We start from the raw sequence: 21,574 nt of genomic DNA on the forward strand, positions 1-21,574 counted from the left end.
GCGGCTGCGCCGGGTGGGCCCCCCACCTGCTGTCAGCTCTGTAGCCTGTCGGGGGGCTGACAGCAGGTGTCAGACCCCTGTACTGTCCGCTGATCTCGGGTTGGGGCTGGGGGTCCCTGAGGGAATTTTTTTTTTTTTTTTTTTTTTTTTATAAGATGACCGGTAAGGGGATCTTAACCCTTGACTTGGTGTTGTCAGCACCACGCTCAGCCAGTGAGCGAACCGGCCATCCGTATATGGGATCCGAACCCGGGGCCTTGGCGCTATCAGCACCGCACTCTACCGAGTGAGCCACGGGCCGGCCCCCCTGAGGGAATTTTTAACGCTACTATTCCTTCATGGCTTTCAGAGCTCTTCCAAATCCGTATTCTCAGATTGCCTTCTTTTCAACCCGCCATGCTATTCCCGCTCCCCAGACCCCTTGGCTCCTACCCTTCCTTCAAGGTCTACCTCAAATGTCCCCTCCAGAAGTCTTTGCCAGCCCCTTCCTCGCCCCTCCTCCAACATACTCAACACACCTTCTTTGAGGCCCACAGAAATGTCTGCATACCGCCTCGATTGCTCTTAACCCGTTCAACAACAAGACATTTCTACCGGCGTCTCTTATTTGCCAGGCACTGTTCTTTAATTTATTCGTTTGCTTCTCTTTCACTAGATTTGAGGACAGGGGCAATGTCTCTGTGGAATCTGTGAGCCCCCTCCCCCAAGTGCCTCCCACAGTGCCTGGCTCAGTCAAACCAAGGAAGGAGGAATGCTCTGGAGTCAGGCCAAACTGGCTCCAGTTCTAGCTCCACTACTTAAAGAGAGCTGCCCTTTGGCAAGTTTCCTAACTTCTCTCAACACCGCAGTTGGGAGGATTAAAAGGAATCTAGCAGGAGGAGGGTTGGCACTTCACGGAGTAGTTGCCCATCCATTCATTCATTCCTGTAACATATCCTGGTTGAGGTCCTTTCATGAGCAAGGCACTGCTAGACCCCACGGGGGACAGGGAGACCAAGTGCTTGTCTTCCGGTGGGGGCTGATAAGAGGTGGTAAGAGCCTGACTTCCGTTTCAACGGTATCAGTCTGGCTTGAGAATAACTGAAGGGAAGGAAGGCTGAAGCTGGAAGACCAGTCAAGAGGCTGTTGCAAAACCCCGGGGGAGAGAGGATGGGGCACTGACCAGGGAGGTGAGAGTGGAGGAGGGAGAACTGGTCAGATCCTGGATGTATCTGGAGGTAAAGCCCACAGGATTTGCTAATGTGGGGTGTGAGAGAGAAGGGTCGAGGATGGCTTCTGGTTTCCACCTGAGCAGTTGCCCTGCTGACGACTCCCTGCTCCAACTTATTTAGGAGCATATTGCAGGTTTTCCAAATTGCTAGAAGAAGGCTGCTTTCCCGGGACTGAGTCTCCACTCAGTGGTGATGTGTGTGTGTGTGTGGGGGGGGGGTGTCCTAAGATTTCCTACACATGGGGAGCCCAAGCAGCAGTGGGGAGACTGTGAATCCCTGGAGCCTCTGAGGAAGGGTGGGGCCTGGATAGGGGCCTTAAGGAGGCTTAAGATTTAGGAGCAATAGTGGATGTGGAATCCAGGATCTTAGGAATTGTTCCCCCAGGGCTGGCTTGGCATGGAAAACAAGTTCAGCAATGATCTCCCTCCTACAGTCACCCTGAGACAGCACCAACACCAGAAGCCACCTTTATCATGCACCTACTGTGTGCCAGACATTGGATTCAGTACTTTACAAACGCATTATGTGTAATCCCAGCATCCCTGTTCGGTAGGCATCATTATCCCAACATTATAGATGAGAAAACCAAGGCCAAGAGAGGTTCAGTAATTTCTCCAAGACACTGAGCCAGGCAGCAGAGAAGCTTGCAGGGGAACCCAAGTCTATCTTACTCCAAAATGCCTGTTCTTTCCACACTCTCAGGCTGCCCTACTTTGCTTTTCAAAGAAATAATTTTGTGACCCAAATAAATCTAATTGGTAACATTTTCAGCTGGTAGACCAGGTGACCTTTCATATCCCTCCTGACCTTCCTGTTTGATAGAGTATTATTTTGGGGAGAGAACAAAGGAGGGAGATCCTTTGGCAGGGGTAGCAGATCTGCCATTCAGACCAGCTGTCCCAGACTACTCTTGCTTGTCAGGGTCTTTACTTCCAGACTCACAAGGCCCCTCCCTGCCCCCAATGCTCCCATGGCATCTGGCACCCAAATGTATCCATGATGCCTTCGTAGGGCAGAGAGCTGTGGCAGGGGCACCGACCTGAATCTCAGGGTTCTGCCAGGTTTCATGAGATAAGGGACATTCTGGGACCTCTTGGATTGATACTGCAGGTCTGACATAACCCCCTGGCCTTGCATCTGGATGATGGCAATGACCTCTTATGGGGAGCGGGGCTGGAGGGTGAGTGGGAAGCACTTGTTCACCCAGAGCAATGACTGTCACATAGTAGGCATTTAATTGTTGAATGAATGAATGAATGGATGTTTCCCAGAAAGATAGAGGTCCTGGGAGAGATGGGCCATTTCCCCTGGGTCAGAGTGGTCAAGTCTGTCTAATTCGAAAGGGTCATATGGGTTGGTGGTGAACATAGGGCAAGTGACTTAAGCTTCTTCTGCCTTGATTTCTGCATCTATGAGTTGGAGGTGGTGATATAAGGCTGTTGTTGAAGAGTAAATGAGAGAGGGCATGTAAGGTGTGACAGCACACAGTAAGCATCAGCTAGTATTATTACAAAATGTCATTGTCCTCTTTCATGCATGGATGGGCACATAAGAATATTGGTTCACAAGCAGATATTGGAAACCCAGGACACAAGTTCCAGGGAATAACCTCAGGGTTATCTCAAGCTGTGGTCTCCTGGCCCTGGAAAGCCTTGGTGGTCAAAGGTCTGGACCCCTGAGGACTAAGGCAAGATGCTGGGACAAAAATGAACAAAACATTTTTGGCAAATGACCCATGAGAACCAACACTATTGTTTCTAATGTGTTCATCAAGTAGTCAGTTGTTTCGCATTTACTGAGCACCTAGTATGAACCAGGACTAGAGGCAGGAATGTAGAAATAAAACAGACAATTGCTGTCCTCATGAAGGTCAGGGTCAAGGGGGGAGATAAACAAATACACAGACAAGTGCTGGGAGAGAAGCCTTCACAGGTGCGTGGGAACCTGTGACCCAGCGCAGAAGCAGAGTGTGGGCACCAACTCACTGGAGTGCAGGGCAGGAAGACGAAGAGACAGGAGGCTGGACAGGTGAGCATCCTGGGCTGAGGTTGCCCAGGGAGGAAGTGACAGCCAGCAAGGTGTGCTTCAGCTGTTCCACTTGCACCGCTGGCCTAGAGTCAGTCGTGGGTTTAAATTCTGCCACCTGACAGCCAGGTGACTTCAGCAAGGTTCTCAATGGCTCGGGCCTCAGTTTCCACACCTGTAAATGGGAATTAATTAAAGTACCTAAGAAATCAGACCTTGAAATTGACTCAGTTACTAAGAAATTGACTCCCTTGCTAAGATGGAGGGAGAGATAAGCAGGTCAAGTGGATTGTTTGCAGTGAGAATTATAACTGTTGCTGAGGTCTTAGGAAACTCCCCAGGTGATAGTGCAGGGGCAGGAGAGGTCTAGGCAGAAGACGGGGTTATGTTCTATTGGAGAAGCTCAAAGGACTGGAGCCCAGAGAATTCAGGAAAGAAAGGCCCAAGAGAGACAAGTGAGGAGGCAGGAGTCAGCCATGCAGGGTCCAGCAGACCACAGCTGCGAATTTGGCCCTGATCCTAACAGCAATGGGAAGTCTGTGCTGTGATCAGACTTGCGCCTGGGAAAAATCAGCCCGCCTGCTTTGTGGTTACTAGACTGGCGGACTGAGGCCTACAGGAGATCAGTCCCCAGACCACTGCAGAATCCACTTGAGGGGGGCTCCTCAAGAGTTAACACTTATTAAGCTCTTCCTGTGTACCAGCACTTACACGCGCCAGTTTCCCCAATCCTCAGCACAGATCTGGAAGGATAAGAACAGTCATTGCATCGCCCCAATTACATCCAAGGACATGGGATCTTAAAGGGCCCTAAGTGTCAGGACTAGAATCTGAACCCAGGTCTGGAGCTCTGAACCATCCACGGGACCAGGGTGGAGAAAGATGACTCTTATCAATCGAAATTAAGGCTGTTGAGGCAGAAATAGTTAAGTTTATTGGGAGGCAAATGTGAGGATTGACCCAAGAAACACTATCCGACAGAGTCAGAGAGTGCTCCAAAGTTTATTACAAATAACAAAGGCTCTATGGACAGAAAAGGCTGAAGAAAGCAGAAAAAAAGAACGAAAAGTGAATTGGTCATTTCAAAGTTACTTTCCTTGTAAGGTGGGAAAAGGGAGAGAACAATAGAAAAATAACTGATTAGTTAACATCTGGTTACTTCAGGCTGTCTCTTCTGTGTAAGGATTACAGCAGTGGAAACTTCATTACCATGCCTGTTGAAGATTTAACCTGGCCTGTTGTCAGTCATGGGGGGGACTATTATCTCTTTCTCCTGACTTCTAAGAAGATGGCACTACAACCTAAGTGATATGAGACTTAGCATGGGTGACTCCATTTTTGTTTTCGGTGGCTGGTTGGTAAGGGGATCTGAACCCTTGACCTTGGTGTTATAACATTGTGCCCTGACCAACTGAGCTAATTGGCCAGCTCCCATTTTGGTTTTTTAGTCCTGGGGACAGCAAAATCTAAGGACAAGGAAGCAGAGGACACTTGGGAGGAACCATCAGAAGACAGAGTGTCTGGGAGGCCTGGGAGGGAAGGAGGGTGTGGTTGCAAAGGCCAGGGCCCCTGCAAGTTTGGAATTGTTCTAACCCATTTACCTGGTCTGTGATGGATGGTTCAGCCAGAGGTGGGGGAGAAGCCCAGGGACTGAAAAGTAAACGGGAAATAGAAAGGGAGACAGTGATTTTGATGGAAAGGTAAAGAACAAGATGAAAGGACAGCTGGAGGGGGACAAAAGCCGATTGTATGTGTTGTGTGTGGTTTGGTTTAGTTTGGGGGTTGGATGGCACTTGTTCTAGCCTTGACAGTGGGGAGAGGACTGGGGGGAGCCAGAGAAAGAGAAATTGAAAAAGCCAGAAAGAGGGAGCCCTCAGTGGAGTGATGTCACAGAGGAGGCAGGGGAGAGTGAGGGAGCAGGCCCCGCAGGGATAGCGGTGACTGGCAGCCCAGGCTTCCCAACAGAAGGGCATTCATTCCCTCTACTTTGCCCAGTAGGATGCCTTCTAAAATTGAGACCCTCTATAAATGCCTGTTGCCCTTAATAGGAGGGAAATTGATACTGGATGATGACAAAGCTCAAAGCTCAGTCCAGCCTAACCCTCCTCCCCACCCCACCCCCGCCAAGGTAATGACCCAGGCTGGTGGAGTAATGGAGGTGTTGGCTGTAACTAGTGGAGCTCTGGGATGTGAGCCAGCCAGGGACCAGGAAATCGCTGTCACAGAGAAAGCTGCCTCCCTCCTAATGGGGTTTGCTGTCATCAGATGTCATCAATCCTGTATTCTCAGACTAAAACCTGATATCCCTGGACAGGAATGAGGGTCCTTCACTTGCCCACGAGATCTCTGCTGCCCACATTGTGCCAGGTGGTGTTGAAAAGGGCAAAGGTAACGTGAGCTTATTCACTGAACACCCTCCCTTTGCCACGCAGCAAGAGTTGGGAACCAGAGGCTGGTGGTGGCACAGGCTCTGAGCCCAAATCCCAGCTCCCCCATTTCCCACCTGTGGGACCTCTGGGAGTTTTGGGACTTAAGAGAAGGTGGGGAAGGCTGAGAACAGTGCCTGGCCCAGAGCAGTTACTCAATAAACGGCAGCTGATTTTCCTTTACATACTTTTTTCCCGTTGATCCCTACTACAGTCTTGTGAGGGCTCGGTATCAAGGTACCCATTTTACAGATGAGGCAGTATTACTCGGGCTGATTATAGCCTCTACCTTCTCAAAGGGCAAACTGAAGGCCTACATGCTGGACTGGGCCAAGTGTCCTGCTTGCTCTACAAAGAGCTTTATAAAACCCAGAAGATGACCAAAGACAGCTTTCCAGGTTCACTTAAATGACAGAACAATCTGGCAGCCCTGGGCTCCCCACCTATGCTGAGGAGCAGCTACCAACTTTGACAGAGTGTGAGTTCCCCAGCTCACCTCAACCCCCACCACTCCCTATCGTCTCATCTGTGACCACTCACTCACTCATTTACATCACCCACTGAGCTCCTGAAGTCTGCTGGACTCTGCTCTGCCAAGGCCTTGTTAGGATTTCCTTCCACACTGGAAGGAAAAGGAATCAGAGAGAGGCCTGACTGCCTAGCAGAGTCACGGTGAGTATGCTCTCAGACTTGTCTTCCCAGCTCCAGTCACAAAGCACTGAACCTTAAAATAAGGACTGGCTGAATTGTACTTTAAAAAAAAAAGCCATTTATATCTTTGGTGTATGCACCTGGAATTCACTTTGGTGTAAGGGGTGAGGTAGGGATTATAATTAGTTTTATTTCTTTGGGTTTTTTTTGGCAGCTGGCTGGTCCAGGGATCTGAACTCTTGACCTTAATGTTACAACACCACACTCTTAACCAACTGAGCCAATTGGCCTGCCCCTAATTAGTGTTTTTTCTAAATGGTTATCTGTGGAGAAAATAGGATAATTCAGTCAGGCTCCCTCCACTCAGGTCTGGGTGGGGGTCAAGCAGCACATTTCTTGTAAACAAGTCGTGTATGGGTGGAGTTAGTGCTCACTATTTGCCAATGTATCTTTTTAGTTAATTGCTATTGTGTGTTCTGCAGTTTGTGAAGGAGGCTGGCAGGCAGAGAGCTCCGGTCTAAAAATAGAGCATGTTTACTCTGCTGGCAGCTGTTCAATTTTTCTTTGGACTTTGGGGGTGGCAGTTGAATTTCTGAGTTTCTCTGTGGACTGCTTAGTTCATAGTGTTGTGCGTGCTGAATAAAGACTATTCCTTCTTCAACCAAGACTCCAAGGACTGTTTTGTCTGGTTACCTAGCTCATAGACCTGCCTGTGAAGGGTTTGTGAATGGGCTCAAGGGGTCTGTGAGCTCCAGATGCTAGCCCTAGCTCTACACTATCAGATATTTATAAAATAATCCTTTCCCCCACTGCCATGAATTGCCATCTTTATCATATAATAAATTCCTATATTTATTTGAGACCTGTTTTCAGGAAATTGTGACTACTTCAACTTTGCTAATTCCCAAGTTGCAGCTCTGATAGGGCTGAGTTCATGGATCAGAGCTCCACTCAGGCTGCTCAGGTCAGGTTTGTTCCAAGGACCCACCAGACCCAGACACTGGAGGTTGGTCTCTCTAGTGGCTGCTTCTCTTTGTACCTGTTCCATTTGCCGCCTCTCCAACCAGCTTCCTCTGCTTCCTCCAATTGGCCCAATTCACTTCTTCAAACCGGGCTCCATGTCCTGGGCAGTGCTGCCCCACCTGCAGGTGGCTGACTTTGAGTCAGCTGCCTACTTTGGTCAAAGGCAATGGGACAAGGTAGCATGAGTGGGAAGGAGGGACTCTCTGAAGTTATATCAGGAACTTTGACTTGGTGCTGTATGATGGGAAGCCATAGACATTTTAAAGTTGGAGGTGTGTGATAGGATCATATCTAGAATATACAGGCACGGCCGCTGGGTGTGGTTGTTCATGTTACATACTACAGAAGGACACTACATCCAAGGGACACCTTTCACACCATAGACCTTGTGGAGTTGTACATTTCTTACAATATTTCTTCAGCAGAAGGCAGTGTACACCTAATGTACGCTAATGGAGTCAGTACATTATGGCAATTTTTGAATGGATGGAAATAAAATGTTTTGAGAAAGGGATGCTCTTCCCAATTTGCACAGAGGCCCGTATGGGCTTGTGGCAGCCCTGGGTGGAGGATGGATTAATTGGTCGAGGCTGGAAGGGGGAGAAGGAAAAGCGGGGGATGGCTTCTGTGTTTCCGGGTCAGGATCTCGGGTGGGTGCAACACCAGGGATTAGGATGAGAAATATCCCAGAGGATGAACAGAGCTTGGGCAGACCCCAAGTGTGGTTCAGATGTGATGAGTTGTGATTGGACATGGTCCTGGTTCTTTCCCTGGTTCTTTGAGTCTCAGAACTTGACCCACTGATGCCCTCCTGCTTAGTCGCAGGCAAAACACCCTTTCCTTCCTGGGGTGTCTCGGCAATCCCACAGGCCCAGTGAAGGCTAGAAAATGGCAGGAACCCTGTCCAAATACCATTTGGCTCCACAGTAGGAAAGCCGTTCACACAACCTTCTCACATCAGAAGGTCAGAGCAAGAAAGTCTACCAGGTCGGAAGAGGAGCCAACAGGAAGCAGGCCCGAGGCCCTCTTATCAGATCAGTGAGGCAAAACCCGGAACCATCCCTGGCCTGTGTGCAGGAACTTCTACGGGTGTTGACACCGCCCGGCAAAGCCTCCCATTGACGCATGAGCAGGTGGGCCTCCATCTTTAGTGTGGTGGAGGGGGACAAGCCAACCTGACTAAGGAGGGTGGCTGCCCTGGGTTGGCTAGAGTGCCCAGGTCCTTGGGATCTGACTGCTTGGGGACAAACCTGTAGGGGCAGATATCAACACATACTGTTACTACTTCTAAGAACGCAAGTTAAAGGCTTGGGAGAGACAGGTCGCACAAGGAAGGGTGAGTTATGATGTGCACATCAGGTCAGTACAATTCAGCAAGGATTTTGTGAGCACTCTCAGGTCCTGAGCACAGTGGTGGGGGCACAGAGGTGAGGCAGACATGCCCACCCCCGCCGTGGAGGAAAGAGCTGGATGCTCTAGAGGTGGCCCCCCATTAATGATCATCCTAACATTTGGCCTCCTCTTGTGCAAGTTCTGGAAGCTTCACTTCCTCATCCTCAAAGGGAGAGAAAGCCTCCCATTGACTCATGAGGGTCAATATCCCCTTCCCTCTGCCTTCTTCATTTTGTGTTATTTCCTAGCTTGGTTTTTCCTTTTTTTCTTTTCTTTTCTTTTGTTTTAATGAAAAAAACGTATATTTAGAATTAGCCAGCTGGATTCAGTTCAGATGATCCCAATTTTGTTGGCAATATCCAAAGCATCACAATCAGAAGCCAGTCGAACAGTGCCTTCTTCTCTCTGTCAGGCCTGATCAGGGTGTTTACCTTGCCACACTGACGTTGTAGAGCTTCCTCATAGCCTGTTCAATCTGGCGCTTGTTGGCCTGGGCATGCACAATGAACACAGGTGTGCTGTTGTCTTCAATCTTCTTCACGGCAGACTCCGTGGTCGGGGGGAACTTGATGCTGGCACAGAGGTCAGGCTTGTTTCTCCTGGGGGCGCTCTTCCAAGGATATTTTGGTTGCCTCTGGAGCCACGGTGTCTTGGGCTGCTGGAAGGTGGGTGATGTGCAGATCCTTTTTTTGTAGCTTTAGATACTTTTCAGCCCTGCCTTCGTGGCCTTCAAAGCCTTTGCTTTGCTTTGCTTTGGCTTTGGCAGGGGCAAGAGCTTCCTTCTTCGTCTTCAGTGCCATCATGTGAAAGGCACTTGGTTTTCTTTTATCTGTATAATGTTCCATGATTCTAATTTTCATATATTTGCTTTTCCATTTTGTGCAATATATTTGTGTAAACAGCCTCAACTCCTGTGTGTGGTCGGCCGGCAGGGTGCCGGCTACTGACACGCCTCAGCATCCACTGGGAGGCAGCACAGCACAGCATGACAGTGTTGTAGTCCCCACTCCTAAAGCCCAGTTAGGAGCTGTGTGCCTTTGAGCAACTCATGCCCTTACTCTACCTAAATCCTCAGTTCCCCACCTCCCATCTCACAGGCTGGAAAGTGGAAGGAGCTCCCACCAAATACCACTCAGTTCCACAAGAGAAAAGCTGCTACCTCATAGGATTAAACAAGCTGATCTATGCAAAGTGCCTGGCATGTACACAATAGGTGCTCAACAGTTGTGTGCCCCTTACTCCAGTGGTTCCTAACCTGTGTGATTTTGCACCCCAGAGGATATTTAGCAATGTCTCGAGACGGTTAGTGTTGTCACACTTGCGGGGGGGGTGTTACTGGCATCTAGTGGTCACAAGCCAGGGATGCTGCTAAACACCCTACAAAGTACAAGACAGCCCCACAACAAAGAATGATCTGGCCCACAATGGCAGTACTGCTCAGGTCAATTCTTTTGTCTTGTTCATTTCTGTATCTTCCTTGGGGGCTGTTACACAGTAAGCAGCCAGAGATTGAGTGTAGGGTTGAGTTGAAAGGAGAGTAGTAGCAAAAGGGGTGGCACAAAATGATTGGTGGGAACTGTGGGTGTCAGACCAAAAAGACAGATTGCCAAGAAACAGGGGTCCTGTGCCTAACTGCATTAGTAAGAATGCTTCCTGAGAGCTGGAGCAATTTTCAGAAACAAAACTGCCTCCTAGGCATACTGATGAGATTGTTCTACATGCTAGAGATCAAGCTGACCCTTGAGATTTATATTTATTTGCTTATTTATTGGCAGCTGGCCAGTATGGGGATCTGAACCCTGGACCTTGGTGTTGTCAGCACCGTGCTCTAACCAACTGAGCTAACCAGCAGCCTTGAGGAGCTTTATAAAAGTGAGTGCCCCCTATGGAGCCTTCTGCCCCAGGAAGTGGACATGATAAACTAGAACAGCTGAATTAGAAAATTCTCTGCCTCAGGGCCGGCCCATGGCTCACTCGGGAGAGTGTGGTGCTGATAACACCAAGGCCACGGGTTCAGATCCTATATAGGGATGGCCGGTTTGCTCACTCGCTGAGTGTGGTGCTGACAACACCAAGCCAAGGGTTGAGATCCCCTTACTGGTCATCTTTAAAAAAAAAAAGAAAAGAAAAGAAAATTCTCTGCCTCCTGCGAATCTCAAGAATGTGGTGTCTCCTTCCTCCTACCCCCAACCTGCACCCTAGGCCTTGGCCAACGTTTGTAAAACCAAGTGGTGAAGAGTCTAGAAGGCCCATTACTGGAAGGACAATGGACTGACTGGCAGAGCAGATGCAAGGAATGGAGACAATTGCTATTTTTGAATACCTGTGGACAGTAGTGTGGATGAGGGCCTGGCCTTGTCCTATGTGACCTTCTAGAGGGCCAAGTGCCCTAACTGGGGCCTGGCATAAGGGATGCGAATCTGGACCAGGTTGGGCCGATGACTGAGGAGCAACCAATCCTGTAGGAGAGGCCTTGCAGAGGAGACCTCAGGTGGTAGGAGGTTGCATATGACAGAACCCCAGCCTGAGGGCTGGCAGATTGGACATTCAGGGAACAGAGTATCAGAAAAGCCTAGAGTACTGGACCGCATTGGAGACAGCCCTGGGCTCATGTCCCCACACCTCCAGTTATTAGCGGTGCTCATTTGTTTAGTCTTTCATTCCACAAAGAGCTATCAAGCCGTGCCAGGGACTGTTTGCTCCCAAGGGTGGAGACAAACACAAAAGGAGACAATTATCAGACCATGGGAAAGTGCATTGGAGGCATAACAGGAGCCCAGAGGATCAGCCCCTACCCCAGGTGTGGGGAGGGTTGGGTGGGGCATGTCCAGCAAGGCCTCCTGAGGAACCTGCCACCTGAGCAGAGCTCTGGAGAGTGAGAAATAAGTGCAAAATGGCAGAGGGTTCTGGGCTAAAAGGACGGCACCCACAAATTGATAGAGGAACGGTTTCATTAGATGACCTAGAATGTTGTGTGTTGTAAGTAGCAGAACACCCAACCCAAAGTGTCTTTAACGGAAGGGAATTTATGGGCTCATACAACTTAAAAGTCCTGACAGTGTGGGTTTTACATAAAGCTCCATACAGCACCTGATACTATAAGCTATATATACCCACCTCCCTTTATTTCTCTCCAGTGACAGGGAGCTTTTTATCCATCCTTCTTGGAGAAAAGAGAAGAACTTCTTTTCCAGGAGTTTCCAGAAATTTCTTATCACTAACCTGAATTGGGACACTTGTCCGTCCTGAAGCAATTGCCCTAACCAGGCAGTGGGATGTACCAATTGACTTGGCCATTCAGGGCTACCTCTGGTACTGGGGGTGTGTTTGTGCATGTGTGTGTCAATCCCACCAAAATGTATAATTAAGAAATTCTTGGAGGAAGAGCAACTGCCAGTGTCCACTGCAGCTGGATTTACTGTGTGCTTGCTGGCTCTGGGCTACCTTCCCCAGGCATGCTTCAATACCCACAACAACCAACACTTCGAGGTAGAAATTGTCATCACCACTTTACAAATGCTGATGAAGGCTTAAGTCCAAGGAACACATCCAGGGTTATGTGTTTAGCAAGTGGGAATCTGAGATTTGGACCTTGGGTTGTTATGTCATGACAGTCCCTGGCATACAGTAGGCATCCATACAGTGAGGCAGACATGCCCACCCCCGCTGTGGATGAAAGACAGCTGGATGCTCTAGAGATGGCCCGCCATTAATGATCATCCTAACATTTGGCCTCCTCTTGTGCAAGTTCTGGAAGCTTCACTTCCTCATCCTCAAAGGGAGAGAAAGCCTCCCATTGACGCACGAGGGTCAATATCCCCTTTCCTCTGCCTTCTTCATTTTGTGTTATTTCCTAGGCTTGGTTTTTCCTTTTTTTCTTTTCTTTTCTTTTGTTTTAATGAAAAAAAATGGGAGAGAGTTCTCTCTATTGGGAGAACTCAAGGATGTCTCCCAAATTCCAACTGTTGTGATTGGGTAGTGAGGTGTCATGAATGGGATGGAGAGTACAGAAAAGGGAGAAGAGGCTTGGAGGGGAAACTAAGTTCCATTCTGACCCCTGGTGTTCAAGGTGACCTTAACATCTTGGGAGCTCATTCAACAGGCAGCTGGATCCATGAGCTGGGTGTTCAGGAGAGAGAACTCCCTGGAGAGATTGCACCAGCACCACCTTGGTGAGCATTGCGAACTGCAGACAGAGCAGTGGGCCAAAGACCAAGACCTGGGGAGCCCCTTTTTTGCAGAAGTGCATGGGGAAAAAGGAGCTCAGGAAGGCAACCAGGAAGGAATGTCAGAGAGGGAGGAGGAAGAGGACAGCCATGAGGTAGATGAGTCACAGAGGCTAAGGGAGGAAGGCTCAGGAAGGAATGCATGACCCATCTGTCAAGTGTACCACATCTAAAGAGATGGAGGATGCGGACAGAGTCCTGGTGTGATCACTTACACTCACGATGCTCTTACCATGCCCCAGGCTCTGTTCCCTGCTCTGAGCATCCTTACTACCACCTCTGGGGGTCTGTCCTATGAAGATCCCCCTTTTACAACTGAGGATCCAGGAGAGAGAGTTGACCAAGAAAGTCCTGATGGAGGCAGCTAAGGTTCTGCCAAGGGTGGCATCTGTGCTGGCTGCTTGGCTTGTTCCTGTGTGTGTCATCCCTCCCTTTGTCATCCACCCAACAATACAGATCAGGCCCGAGCAGGCGAGCATGTCCCTGCAGCCACTGTCCACCTGCTGCTGGGTAGAAGAACCATTCAGCTGAGCCCAGCCTAAATTGTAATCTGAGAGCAAATAAAGTGTTCTTTTAATCGACTAAGTTTCAGGGTGGTTTGTTTCACAGCAATAAATGATTGACAGAGTAAACTAAAAAATTTTTTTCTTTTAATTTAAAGGAATTAGTTTCCTGCTATAACTGAGTCTCTGGGAATTCACTAGAACAGGAAGGGAGGGGGCAAGGATGCTGGCCAGAGGGCCACCCCTGAGCAGGGCCTTCCACTCCCTTGAGCTTTAACCAGAGATTCGTGGCTGCTCCATGGTTTGGGGTGCATGGAAGGAAGCATATGGGCCTTCAGGATCTCAGGGTGTTGCCTGCCCACAACTCAAGCTCCAATCTGGAAAGCACCCCTTGGGGTGTTTTAATGGTGGATGTTGGCCATTGTCATCACTGTCACCCTTGTCTCTCATCCGATGGAGCTTTACAGGTTGCAGAACAGTTCCCTTTATTTCATTCCATCCTCTGGGTGCAGTAAAGCTAGAATGGGCCATCTTTATAGGTAGAAGACAGAGTCTGGAAGAGAATACACATCCCCTCCTAGGTCATGGAGCTGACAGTGTCCCCACACCTGCCTGGATGGCCAGTTGAGGAAGACAGTTGTACCTGACACTCACAGACACAGCACAACACCAGTTTCCTGGCTCTGATAACTTTGACCAGCCCTCACCTGACCATTCTGAGCTTGTGCTTACCTGTCTGTGTTCTCGGTTGACTGTGATCCTTCTGAGAGCAGGGACTGTCTTCCCTCATCGCCCCACGGATGCTGATAGAGGGAGTGCAGTTTGGCAGATAAGCGCTCAGCTTCCGGTGTTAGGTGAACTCTGACTCTGCCATTCACTGCCATATTTAAGGTGCCTAAACCTCAATTTCCAGATCTAAATGGGCATAATGGGGAGAGAAATCTTTAAGCCCAGAGTTTGGCACACAATAGGCACTTAATAAGTAATGTCTATAAATGTTTATGATGACGGTGATTCACCCTAGGACATGATTCAAGCTGTAAACTTGATCTTAAATGGCAAGTGGGTCACCGCCATTTGGCTGGGTGGGGTGTCTACATCTCCTCCACTCCCTCAGTCCTGTAGAATTCACCCCCCACCCCACGTACCCACTACAGGCACTTACCTTGGGGGTGTGGCTGAAGTCCAGGCAGTCCCGGCCCTCAGGGGTCAGATTCACGCATGTAAAGTGCTTGGCGCTTTGTGAGTGCTCGGGAGACACTAGCCCCTGCTCTGCCACCAACATTACTGTCCTCCTCCTCCCATCTCTGGGCCTCAGTCTCCCTAACATGGAGACTGCACCCCACAGGGAACCAAGGCAGAGCTCAAAGACTACCTGTTCCCACCATCTCTGAGACTGTCCTTAAGAAACACCCAGGGACCCGCCCCGAGGACAATGCCAGCACCCACTGGCCCAGAGGAATCCTCCAGGAAGCCCCCCACATTCTAATGTCCCAGGTGCTGTCACAGCACAAGTTCAAAGCCAGCTCCATGGGAAGATGATTGCTCCTGAAGAGCTACCCGAGAGGACCTGGCGCTGGGAATCCAGGTCTGGGATCTAAGTGGCTGTGTGACCTGAGCCAAGGCATTTAGAACCCCTGGTAGGGAGGAAACCCACTGAGGCTGGAGTGCTTGTCTCCGTGCCCTGACAGCAGAACTGTGGGGGAACCGCTTCCTCTCCGTACTGGCACCAAAGCCTCCATCCAGATCCCCAAAGGGGTCTCCACCCACCTCAGGAGGATGGGTTCCTCCAGTCCTAGGAGCCAGGCATCGTCTCCTTCCCAACCTGTGTCTACTTGTGGGAGGAGGCACACTCCGCTGGCTGGTGCCTCCCTGCGTGAAGTGCTCGCCACCTCCCCCTTCTCCCCACCGGCTGCCCAGTCCTAGGAAAGGCCTCGCACCCCACTGACCCAGGCGTGGCAGCGAGGGCCTCTTCAGCAAGACCAGAGCCATCTGCTGTCACCCTTCCTGGCCCCAGAGCACCCACAAACTGGCCACACACGCACACCCTTCAGACTTTGTAGGTGTTTTTATTATTAATATTATTTTCTCCTTTAAGCATCCCTTTAAGGGTGAAATGAAATCCAACCATTTACAGAGAAAATGATTTCAGAATGTACATATTGATTTTCCCTTACAAAAAAAATAATCTTATTGTGTCCTTAAATTATACACTTTCCAGGGTCCTGCCTTCTGCACGGGCAAGTCCTGTCTCCCCACCTTGACTCTCACCTTTGTCCCCAACACTCTCCCATAACCAATGTGACCTGTGGTGGACGAGGCCAGCCCATACTCCCTGGACGCTTCGCATGGACAGGACTCCTTGGGTCTAGAGGTCATGGGGCCAGTGGTTCCTAAGGGAAGAGATCTGGATATGGTGATGGGCAGCAGTGTGCTGGCGTTCACAGTTTGGTTCCCTTCATATTGGGGGAGGGGCCCTGGGCTCCTCTGCCCCCCCCCCACTGAAATTCCCAGTATATGCTGTGACTATATCGAAACTCTTCAACCCTACACCCTGGCCACTCACCCCACTGACACTATGCTGTCCACCCAATGCCCGGCCCCACTGGGTCTGAGAGGGAAGGCGGGGCCTGGCAGGTTGAGCCCCCCCACTTTCCTTCCCCTACCTCTGAGCTGGTGAGCTGGAGGCTAGCCTGAGGGGGGCCTCCCCCCAGCAGCTGAGGGGCCAGGGGCGTGGGTGTGAGGAAGCCATCAAGGAGGGAGGCCCAGGGCCAGGGCTCAGGTAAGATTCACGAGCCCCCTGAGACCATCTGTCCATGGGGTGAGCAGAGACAGCTCAGGAGGGTGGCCCCAGCCTGGACTGACCCAGAGCCACAGGGGCACCCTGACTTCTTGCAGAACCAGAGAGGGAGCTCCTGTGACTTCAAAGGAAGGGTTCCATTGGGAGCATCCCCCAGATGGGAGGGAGTGGGGACACAGAGTCCGCTCAGCTCGCTTCATGCTTGCCCACTTAGGCTAACTCCCCACATCACACCCACGTGGGTACTTCCCCCAGACAGAGCTGTGGCAAAGGAGACACCCTCCTCTCCTGGCCCATCAGGAAACTCTAATAAGACATCCAGAAAAAGCCCCGCTGGAGGTGGAAGAGGACGGGCAGAGGATGTGGTTGGGGCCAAGAGGGGCCGGGGCAGTAGTGGGCCCTCAGCTGTACAACCCTCAGGTCGGGAGGATTCTCTTTCCTCAGACTGAAAGACAGACAGACAGACAGATCCTGCATCCCCGTTAGCCTGGTTTCTAGGCTCCCTGAAGGTTTTCTGCCTCAGTCATTTTGGGGAGCTGCAGGAGGTGTGGCCGTAGGCTCCAGGTCCTAGGCTCCCACATCCACACACAAGCATCTATTTACAGGGACACATCAATACAGACATGTACAAAGACACACCAAGCATGCACCCATGCCCATAAATATACACGCGCACGCACAAACATGTACCGTTCCACAGGCAGACTCTGAGTACTGGCATCACTGGGTAAGTGTCTGAGGGGCCCCCGGGAGGGGGTGTTTCACCCTTCCCACACACCTGTGGGCTCTCACGGCACCCCAGCCCTGGGCTGGCATGGTGAGAGCAGCAGGAGCAGATTGTTCCAGAAGCTCTGAACAATGAGAGCAGAACCCTACGACTGAAGCAGTCATTTCCACCCTCCCCCATGCTGCAGATGCTACTCGTCCCTTGTATCCCTTCTCTTCTCCTTCATTAATAAGAGAACTCTTGAGGCCGGGCACATGGCAGCCCAGCTGAAGACTATTTCCCAGTCTCCCTTGCAGTGGCTTGTGGCCATGTGACTAAGTCTTGGCCAATGAGATGCCATCAGAAGTGACCGTGCCATTTCTAGATCATGCCCTTAACGGGAAAGGATTCCCTTTCCCTTACCTTTCTCTACTTCCCCCAGGCTTGGATGCACACTCGATGGTGGGAGCTGGAGCAGCCTCTCTGTACCCAGAACTGGAAAGTGTGTATGAAGGAAAGCAGAGCTGCCCTACTAGCTCTGGACCGTCTCTGTCTCAACAATTTAATTGGAAACAAGCTTCTATCTTGCTTAAACCACTGTACTTCAGGGTCTCCTAAATACAGCAGCTCAGAATGTACTCCAACAAATACATCCCCCACCCCCATAAGGCAAACTAAGAAGAACAAGATGACATACAACTGGCCTTAATGTCCCTTCTTTAGCCCAGGATAGCTGGGCCAGCTCCAAGAAGGGGCATACAGGTGATTCCACCCGAGACGGTGGAGAGCTGGGGCTGCGGGTGCTCATGGGAAGGTGTGATGGGCAGGGAGAGGGCAAACGATGCAGAGGCCTCATGTCAGTCTTCTCCTTCCTCCCGTCCGTCCCCTCCCCATCCCCCAGGTCCCACCTACTACCCTGGCCATTAGTACAGCCTCCAGCTCCCATACCTCCCTGAGAACTGGACTCCTGGCCTCGCAAGGACTGAGCGGGCAGCCCACAAGAGAGCAATGTAAAGTCAGAAGGAATGTCAAGGCCAGGTTTGGAACCAAAAGGAGTACTCCCCCGGGTTGCCCAGGCCCCATGCCTATGTCAGCTCATGAGGGAAAGGGAGGGGGAGCACAGGGACAGACTCAGGTGCCATCCTCCCAGCACAGTGGTGTCCTGGAGGCAGGTGGGTGGAGTTCTCGCCTCCCTCTGGCCCGCCACTTCTGAGGACACTGCAAAGCATTTCTCAGCTGTTCCTCTCAGCTGGATGCTGTTTTTCATCCCCTCCCCCAGGTGTCCCCTCTTTCTCTTGGACCCAAGAGACCTGGGACCTCCTCGCATGCCCCCTTTCCCACCTCAGCTCCAAAGGCCAGCTGGTGGGCTTCTCCCCGGCCACACTGCAGCTCCCAGGTGGCCAACCAGGTGTGTTCCTGCAGGCTCCCTTCCCCCACCCTGCCTCCCCTGCCCTGCCAGCCAGGAGCCATCTGCATTCTCCATTGGCACCTCCTGGCCACAGCACTCTTGGCAGGGCCAAAGGGCTGCGCAGACATCGGGGCCCGCTCCCCTCCCCCGACAGGAAGGATTTTGTTTGCTTGTTTGTTTTTATCTCAAAGGCCTGACCCTGGATTCACGCGGGCTTGAGTCGGGAAGGCCCCCCCCCCCACGCACTCCTGGCCCTCTCCAGAACCCTCCAGAAGGCGGCAGGAAGATAACAGCACAGGAGTAGCCGTCCCCCCACCCCCCGCCGCGGGCCCCACAAGGCCGTGCAGCCTCAGCCGGCCACCGCGTTCAGTCTGCCCCGGGCGGGCGGCCTGCCCTCGGGGCCCCTGTTCCGCCCGCCGCCCTCGGCCGTGCCCTTGGGCTCCTGGTAGGGGTTGTCCAGCAGGTAGCGGAACTGGTCGTAGTTCTTGAGCAGGTACTTGGGGGCGTACATGTGCTCGCTGGGGTCGGCGGGCGGGTACTCCTGCTGGGTGCCGTCAAACCAGCCCCCGGTGCGGATCAGGCTCCGGATGTAATTGAGGTCGCGCTTGTCCTCGTAGTCGCCCCAGCGGGGGAAGTCGCCGTTCTGGGCCGACACGAGCTTGAAGTAGATGCCCTCGGGCGTGAAGCACCAGGAGCAGTGCCAGCCGGCGAAGTGCAGCGGGCTGCCGAGCGACCACTGCACCAGGATGTGGCCGGTGCGGTTCTCGTAGTGGCGGAAGGCGGGCAGCGTGTAGTACTGGCGCCGGCGCAGGCGGATGCCGTCCAGCCCGTACACGGCCCGCAGCATGTCCACCGTGCAGCCCGACACCACCTCCAGGCTGCCCGGCTGCTTCCAGAAGAAGCCGTACAGCGACTTGCGCATGTGGAAGGCGAAGGGCTCGGTCCAGCCGTCGTAGAGCTTGAGGAAGAGCACGCCGTCGCGCGCGGGGATCTCGTCCGCGTCGTCGATGATGAACACGTCGTCGGGCCGCAGGTTGCGCAGCCGCGACACGCCGTCCTGCGTCAGGAAGGTGCGCAGGTAGTCGTCGGCGATCCAGCCGTCCTGGCGGCCGCCGGCCGGGAAGTGGTCGAGGAAGACGTACAGCACCTTGTGGCGGATGTACTCGAACGTGCCGTTGGTCAGCAGCTCGCGGAACTTGAGCGGCCGCGGCTCGCCGTAGGCCGTGAAGTTGGACTCGCACACCACGAAGGCGTCCACCACGTCGCCCAGCTCGTGGAAGCGCACGTCCAGCAGGTCGAACTCGTGGTTGACGTTGATGGCGTTGATGACGCGGCGCGGCACGTCGCGCGGCACCAGGCGCTCCTTGGTGGGCAGGTTGGAGTACTGCACCACGGTGGGCACGCCGCAGCTCGGCCCGTGCCAGCCGGGCAGGCACACGCACTCCACCCACTTGCGCCGCGCGCCCCGGCTGCCCGCGCGCTCCCGGCCGGCGCTCAGCAGCTTCCGCGGGGGCCGCCGGGCCGAGGAGCCATTGGCCGCCTGGGGCTTCTCCTCGGGCCGCCCCGACGGCGGCCTCTCCAGCATCTTGGTTCCAGGTTTGAAGCAGACGCCCCCGGCTTTGGTGCGCACGAAGTACTCGGTGGTGTCCTCGGGCAGCACGAAGTCCACCCGGTGGAGCTCCTCGGTGGCCTTGCTCGGGGACAGCGGCTGGAGCAGGGGCGAGTGGGAGTAGAGCGGGGTACGCAGCAGGTCAGGGCTGCCGGGCTCGGGGCTGGCCTGGGGCGTGACTGGGGCATTGTTCCAGAAGAAGCTGGACACGAGGTTAGGGCTGAGGGAGGCCAGTTCTCGGGGGAAGGTGACATAGGACAGGGTCTTAAAGAAGTGCAGGAAGGAGATGAGGCACAGGCCTGCCATACAGAACATGAGAAAGAGCTTGTAGCGTCTCATCTTCATCCTGCGGGAAAGAGGAAGAGCAGACGGGTCAGGGGCGGCCTGAGGCCCTTCTCCTAGGAAGGGGATCTGGGGAAGCCTTTGCTGCCACCGTGCTTGAGAATGACTTGGCCAGTGCGCGGTGGCCCCACATGGAGTCACCTCCTGACCCCCCAAGAGTCAACTCGCTGTACCAAGTCCCCTAGAAGACCCGGCATCAAGGAAGCCCTCCTGCTCCCACAGCCCTCCCCCTCAGAGGCCACCAGGACCCTCCTCTGGGGCCTGCTCCTCCTCCTGGCCCGCTGCACCCTGACTGTACCAGCTGCGTGGCTAGGCTTTGCCCCTGGGGGGTCACAGGCCCCAAGGGGAAGGGAGAGCAGACTGCAGGCTGCCCATGTGGGGTCCCGTCCCTGCACTGCCCCAGGGTGCGGCTCTTGCCCTTCCTTCCTTCCTTCCTCCTCCTCTCCCTTCCTCTCTTCTTTCCATCTGGACATACTGACAAACCTTTTGGATACTTTTTCACTGAAAAAACCCACAGTTCTCAAGGGAGCACAATTAATTCTAATATATTTAAAGAATAAAATTAAGTACAAGTTCTCCTTCGTTACTCCCTGCCCTAAATTAGACTGATCTCTAGGTGTAGACAATTTGAGGTGTATGGCTGGTTTTATATGCAATTTTTTCTGTACTTGGTTTAATATTTTTCATAAATATTATCATATTGGATACTAAGTCCAGTCAAGTTGTTTTCCTCCATCAATGATAGATTTAAAAGATTTTCATATCAGTAGAAACAAATCTACCATTTCCTTTTAAATCCCACATAATATTCCATAGTTATTTTGAGTGAATCACTCTCTGAGTCACCATTTGCTGTTCATTTATGCAGTTTATCAATTAGTTTATGGCTATGGAATGGAGATGCTTGTATATTCTTTTTTTCCAATTTAAATAAACTTTTAGTTTTAGGATATTTGTAGATTATCAGAAAAGTTGCAAAGATAGTACAGAGAGTCCCTTACGTGCCTCACCCAGTCTCCCTATTGTTACATTTTACGCCTCCATGGTACATTTGTCACAACTAGGCAACTGACATTGGCATGCTACTATTAACCAAACTCCACACTTTATTCAGACATACTATTTATCTTGTGAATGAGCTTGTGCAGCCACAGAGCACCTCTGACTGTAACCATCCAGCTCATTTTATCCTTGAGCCCGGGGGGTGGGGGGAACAGGTGAGCCGGGATGTTACATCCATTCGGCCAATGAG

At 52.0% G+C, this 21,574-nt stretch overlaps 1 protein-coding gene and 1 pseudogene across 1 annotated transcript; both read right to left on the bottom strand.

Annotated features, from left to right (window-relative positions):
• Positions 1 to 9,058: 9,058 nt before the first annotated feature.
• LOC134360521 (large ribosomal subunit protein uL23-like) lies at positions 9,059 to 9,528 on the bottom strand (annotated as a pseudogene).
• Positions 9,529 to 18,720: 9,192 nt separating this feature from the next.
• MGAT3 (beta-1,4-mannosyl-glycoprotein 4-beta-N-acetylglucosaminyltransferase) lies at positions 18,721 to 20,325 on the bottom strand. The gene has a single exon (XM_063076363.1). The coding sequence runs from the start codon at positions 20,323 to 20,325 to the stop codon at positions 18,721 to 18,723; it is 1,605 nt and encodes a 534-aa protein (XP_062932433.1).
• Positions 20,326 to 21,574: the final 1,249 nt, after the last annotated feature.

Source organism: Cynocephalus volans, chromosome 12, assembly GCF_027409185.1.
Source record: "Cynocephalus volans isolate mCynVol1 chromosome 12, mCynVol1.pri, whole genome shotgun sequence".
NCBI lineage: Eukaryota > Metazoa > Chordata > Mammalia > Dermoptera > Cynocephalidae > Cynocephalus > Cynocephalus volans.